General features: G+C 28.7%; 1 protein-coding gene across 1 annotated transcript; it reads left to right on the top strand.

Moving 5' to 3' along the window:
* Positions 1 to 5,090: 5,090 nt before the first annotated feature.
* On the top strand, positions 5,091 to 6,207 carry LOC107058428 (acetyl-CoA-benzylalcohol acetyltransferase-like). The gene is made up of 2 exons (XM_015304116.1): positions 5,091 to 5,683; positions 5,850 to 6,207. Exons 1-2 carry the CDS (start codon positions 5,091 to 5,093, stop codon positions 6,205 to 6,207), a joined length of 951 nt encoding a protein of 316 aa, XP_015159602.1.
* The last annotated feature ends 255 nt before the right edge of the window (positions 6,208 to 6,462 follow it).

The following is a 6,462-nucleotide window of genomic DNA, read 5'->3' as shown; positions in this document are numbered from 1 at the left end:
TCAAACTTGCTGAAGTAATTGTATCCTTGGATTTGTCTTATTTTTAATACTTTGTTTGGTATTGGGTAATTATATGTTTTTGTTTTTGCATTTAGATTTCTATAGTCAATAACCATCCTACTTTTTCCTCTTTTTTGTTGGCTATGTTTGTTTACTATGAACGCTGGACTTGTATGTTTACTATTGCTTTCTTGTATATAATTATTTTCTAGTAACTCTTTTATATGCATTTTGAACTCTGTCAAATCATCGAAATTATATTTTAATGGTTTCTGCGTTATGATGCTATTTTCATCAATTAGTTCGATTTTTATTTTTGTCTTATGTTTTTCCCATCCTTTTAGAGGATCTTCACTATATAACGGTTCTAGTTTATCTTGGATTATTTTTAGTTTATCTATAGAAAATACAATTAATTCGATATTATAGTTACTTTCGTTAATATTTTCTAGTTTTTGGGTAATCTTTTCACTTCCTTTGATCCATGGTGTGGTTTTTCTATTTTTGTTGTTTACCCTTTTTGCTCCTACCTTTTGTTTACATGGTGTAGTAATCCACCAATGTGTTTTTGTTATCACATGGGGATATAGTTTTTTTAAGAATGGCATTCCTTAAAGCATATCCTTATTTATGAATTCATAACTATATATGTCTTCTATAGTTAAGATTTTATCCCATATTTGTAATTTTATATTTTTTGTTTTATATGTTATCATACTTCCTTCATTATTAAATCCTGTTACTACTATTGGTGTTTTTAGCTTTTCCCATTTTTCTTCGGGGAGGCAATTATGTTTGCACATATTAGCTTATGCTCCTGTATCTAACATAGGGGTGTAATATCTATTGTAGTAATTTTCTACTATTATTTTTGCAAGTATATATATTTTCATATTGCTCTTTTTATTATTACCTTCTTATTTTTATATGTTATGGTCAATTGTGTATTTTCTAAATTATATGGTTTCATTTCTTCTAACCACTTTATTCCTAATGTTATGTTATCTCCTTGGTAAATTTTGAATTTTATTAATATTACTATTCCTCCAATAATTATTTCTTTTTCTGCTATTTCATCAAAATTTAATAACTCTTTTGGTAATTCTGGGCACGTTTGTTCTTTAGAGGTTATTTCGTCTTCTGCTACTAATTCTCTTGTTATGTAATTTTCTTCTTGACCAGTATTTATTATTATAATATACTTCCTTTGTTCTATTATTCCAGTTATGTAGTAATGGTATGGTTCAATATCTTTTATCATTTGATAATCTATTGATTTTCTTGAGGGTTGAGGTGTTTCATTACTGTGGTTTATTCCTTTCATTCTTTTTGATGTGCTTATTCTGTCACTTACAATTTCTAAATCTTCTTCTATATCTATTTCTTTATAACTGTAATCATTATTATCTATTACTATAACAATTTGTTCAAAAGGATTTTCTATCTTTATTCTATTTATTTTATTATTTGCTGTTATTTTATGTTTTGTTGTTAGTACATATAGATTTTTACATCTTGTTGTAAATATCTTGCTTCCTGGGCTAACTCTATTCCTGACATTTTCCAATACAATACTAGAGATTTATCTATGTTTCTATCGTTTACTGCTACTGAATAATTAGCGCTTATTATAAATTTGAATTTTTGGTATATTAGATTTCCTTTTACTGCACTTATTATGCTTTTTTCTATAGGTTCTACTATCCTGTCATCTGCTATGTATATTTCTATTGGTGTATCTATTCCTTCTCTGAAACATGCTTTTATTAATATTTCCGTTCCTCCTAGGTGTACATATTTTATTGGGTCTTTAGCTTTAATTTCCTGTATTTCTTTGTTTATTATTCTTTTATTTATTATTGGTATTTTCGCTTTTCCTTTGGTATATTTACAATCTATTATGTGTTCTTTTTGGCTTACCACGTAATATTCTTCCTAAATTTTTTATTATTGGTACTTTGAATATTTTTTCTACGCTTAGGACTAATTCTTTTCCTTTTATTTGTTCGAATATATTAATATCAAATATTACCTTTTGTTCCGTAGATTCATCAGTTATATGCTCTTCTTGAGTTATTATCTGTACGTCTTTTTCAGTCATCTATATATATACACATTATTTCCTTCTTCGTTTACTTCATTCTTGGATAATTCATATATACTATCGTCACTTTCTGTCTCATAATCTATATATTCTATTTGTGTATATTCTTCATTATCGATTATTACTTCAGATATTTGTTTTTCTTAGGATTTTGGGTAATTTACAATCTTTAGCTATATGTCCTAGTTTCCCACAATTATAACAAGTGCATTCAGTTATTTTTTTCTTTGGTCTAAATGGTCTTTTTGTATTAGAATTTTTTATGTAGTATCTTCTTCGAGGTCTTTTGTACTTATACTGGGATTTATATTTTTTATATTTACCTGGTTTCCTATATTTCTTTTTATATTAATTATCATTACATCCAAATTGAGGTGCTACTTTATCCTTGCAACATGCTAAATTTTTTATTATGGTTTTTTCCATTTTCATTTCTTCTCTATATTTTTGACATATTTCTGAATACCATTTTTGTAAGTATCTTATTCTTGCTCCTAAAGTATCTTGTAATCCTGCTTCATTCCTATCTTTTATTATTTTTGAACTAAAAGGTTCTGGTAGTTTTGTAAAATATAACCTTTGTATTTCTTTTCCTTCTTCTGTATTATATGTTCCTTTGTAATAGTATTCTCTAAATACGCATGTATATTCTTCTATATAACACATATTACATATTGCTAATTTTAACATTAAATTCCTGTTTAACTGTTTTTCTTTATTTTGTTCTTCCGTTTCTGTAGTCGTACTACTAAACTCATTTCTTATATCTATTTCATATTTATTTAATATGTCAATTGGGGTTGTTGCTATTTCACCATCTATTCTTTTATTATTTTTTAATGTTTTTATACTTTCTTCTGTTAGATTTTGTAATCATAGTTTTAATGTTCCTATAAGTGTTCTTTCTATATATCCTGGTACTTCTAACATTCCTATTTTATTATCTATTAATTGTTTTGATAAATATCCTACACATAGTTGGATTGTTTTATTTATATCTGTTACATAATCTAAATCTAAAAAATTATTATTTCGTGTAGTTGTTGGGTTTGGTGTCCATTTTTTATTTAATCTTTTATTCCATATACTTTCATATATATCAGATTGTTCAGATTGGGATTTAATTCTTTTGGATTTTTAACTCCTGATGTGCTTGCTTTTGTATCCTTAATATCTCCTGTATTTATTTCTGTAGATTTTATATCATCTATATTTGCTAATATTTCTGTATATGTTTCGCTTATGTCTGAACCTTGTTCTGAGTGGTCTTCATTTTCTGATTCATTTATATCGTCAATTCTTATGTCTGGTTCTTCTCTTTCTTCGATTTGTAATTTTTCTTTGAATTTTTCTATTTCAGTTTTTAACGCTGTTTCAATTTCTTTTTTCTTTTTGTTTAGTTGCATATAGTTCTTTTAGTGTATCTAACTCTTTTTCTAGAGCAATTATCTTATCATTTTTTGTTTCTTCTATTTGTTGTATTTCTAGTTTTGCTTGTTGTTTAATAATTTCTATTTCTTTTTTCCTGTCTATTTCTTCATTTTCTCTAGTTATTCGTACCATGGCTGTTAAACTATCTTCTAATCTTACTGTTTCTTTTCTATCAATAGATATAAATTTTCGCCTATTTTCTTATATCTTCTTCCTAAGCTTGAAAATATTATTTTTACTTTTAATCCGTCTTGATTTTCATAGGTTTTTTCATCTATAGCAAATTCTTCTTTATTCATTATAGGTTATGCTTTAGTTTATATTCTATCTATTGTACTTGTAGTTGTATTTCAAATATTATTTTCCTTTGAGCTAGTAGAGATTTTTGACATACTCCTGCGTGTATGTTATATTCAAGTCTTTCTTGTCTATGTTTTAACTCGTAGCGTTTCTCTATAATTGTTCTGATTAATTCATATCTGTGTTGTTCTTTACTCATACTATCCATAGCTCTGATACCAATTCAAATGCTTTTAGGACGAATCCAAACTGAAATAAATATGCTTGGCACGTAGGAGAACGATCCCAACATTATGAGAGCCTCACATACCTGATAGAAGTAAATCCTTGGCGAAACACCAAGTTCCTTGATCGATCTTGTACCCCATAGCAAACTATTGCTATTTCGCCTCTCTCCTGATGAATCTTGCTCGCCACTCTCGTTCTCGCTGGCAGTCTCCCTCACCTCTCTCGCTTTTATACAAACACAAATGTATACATTGCGTCTGTGTTTGTATAAAGCGAGAGAAAATTGTATATACAAATACAAATACATATATTTTCGTCCTATACACTTGTGATTATACAAATACGATTTTCCCCTACGCAGTTTTCTTTTGTCTTTCTCTCTTTCTCGCTTTAAACAAACACAGATTATACAATTGATATTTGTATATGTATACCGAAACAAAAACAGATTATACAACTGCTTTCTTCTGTATATGTATAGCGAAATATACATATTTATGTTTGCTATGGAGCGCAATTATGCAAACTATAGCTATAGCATACAAATATGATTTTTAGGTTTGCTATATGTGAAAATTGCTCTATAATTTTAAGGTGTTTTTTTATGAATATGGTGTTTGAATTCAAGAAAGAAAGACGAAGTCAATTTTTTTTGTATAATATTGTAAATTAGGGGTATAATATATTAATATTTGAAATCAAGTTCTAAAATATTTTTGTTAAAAATATATATGAAAGCTTTGTATATTATTAAAAATATAGGACGTAGAGTATAACGTTGAGCTTATATATAATTTTTTTTTGCTTCTATATATAGTCGGGAGGTTGTCACATATTTAATTGTAGCCTAAGTTGAGTTGAGTAGCAGAAATGGAAATTAAAATCTTATGCACAAAGCTCATTAAGCCATTTTTACCTACTCCTCCTCACCTTCAGCGTTACAAGCTCTCTTTCTTCGACCAAATATCTGGAAAAGAACATGTTTCTATGGTTTTTTTCTTTCATAATTATAATAATTTCGACATGGATGAACGACAAAGATGAATATTGTTCTATTCTTTGTCTTGATCAAGGCGTTTCCTATACCAAAGCCAAGGCCAATGATACGCTAGATAATTTCTTAAATAAAGCACGCAATGACTTTGGTCATGCGGCTTTATTTAGCCCACATGTAAACAAGAATATCGATGAAACTAATTTCATGGTTTCACCAATTGTCACTATACAAGTAACTAAGTTTGAATGTGGTGGACTCGCTATATCAACCAGTAGTTCACATCCTGCAATGGATGGTTTCTCAAATTTTCAATGTACTTCTGAGTGGGCAAAAGTGTGTAGAATGGGGACTCCAATTGACAAGATTAATTTTTTAAGCGTCAATATGGGTGATATTTTTCCAACAAGAGATATAATAGGACTTTTCAAGTCAACCCCTATTCCAGTTATACAACAAGATATTATTGTCAAGAGAATTGTCATCCGTGAGGCTGTTATTGCAAGGCTAAGAAAAAAATGCATTGATGAATCATGTGGAACTTTGACTTTTCAACCTTCAAGGGTTGAGATTATTACAGCAATCCTATGGAGGGCTTTTATCTGCGCTACAACAATTATAAACGGGTATTTAAGGCCTTCTCTACTAGACTCTCCAATGAATATGCGCTCCAAAATTACATTTTTACCTCAAGTTGAAAAACTCTTTTGGGAATTTTATGATTGGTGTTCCAGTAAAATTCATACCAGGAGAGACCAAAATGGAATTGCATCATTTCATAATATTAATCAGGAATGCGGTGAATAAAATTGTTGCTTCATGTAAAAAAGCTAATTCACCAGATGAAATAGTGTCAACGTTGGTTAATTCATATAATGAAAGTTTTCGATCACCAGAGTGGGGAGGTAACGATGAAGTTGACAAAGTTATGTGTACAAGTATCTGTAAGTTTCCTGTGCACGATTCTGATTTTGGTTTGGAAAAACCAAACTTAATATTTTTCGGAATGAAAGACACACAAATGTTTTGGTTGCATGATATTGGACCTGAAATTGGTGTTCAAGTGGACTTGAAGGAAAGTTGTATGCAGTTATTTGATCTTGATGATGACATCAAAGATCTCATCTTTATACGTGATGCAAAACTATAATTTTCATTATGGTGTTGATAATTGTGATTTATTCTGTTTGTATTTTTTATTAATAAGGGATTGTTCAGACATGCAATAATGAAATCGTGATTTGAAATATGAAGTTGAAGTTTTATTAATATATGTTGACTTTCATCAACTTCCTTTCTCTCACTTTGCTCATTCTATTCAACAATTTATATCAATCTCAATTGAAGGCTTTTACATAACATAACATCTTGTTTTTAAAAAATGCATAGCATCCTACGACAATTT

This window comes from Solanum tuberosum, unplaced genomic scaffold, assembly GCF_000226075.1.
Source record: "Solanum tuberosum cultivar DM 1-3 516 R44 unplaced genomic scaffold, SolTub_3.0 scf00516, whole genome shotgun sequence".
Lineage (NCBI taxonomy): Eukaryota > Viridiplantae > Streptophyta > Magnoliopsida > Solanales > Solanaceae > Solanum > Solanum tuberosum.
This window is presented reverse-complemented; position numbering and strand designations above follow the sequence as displayed.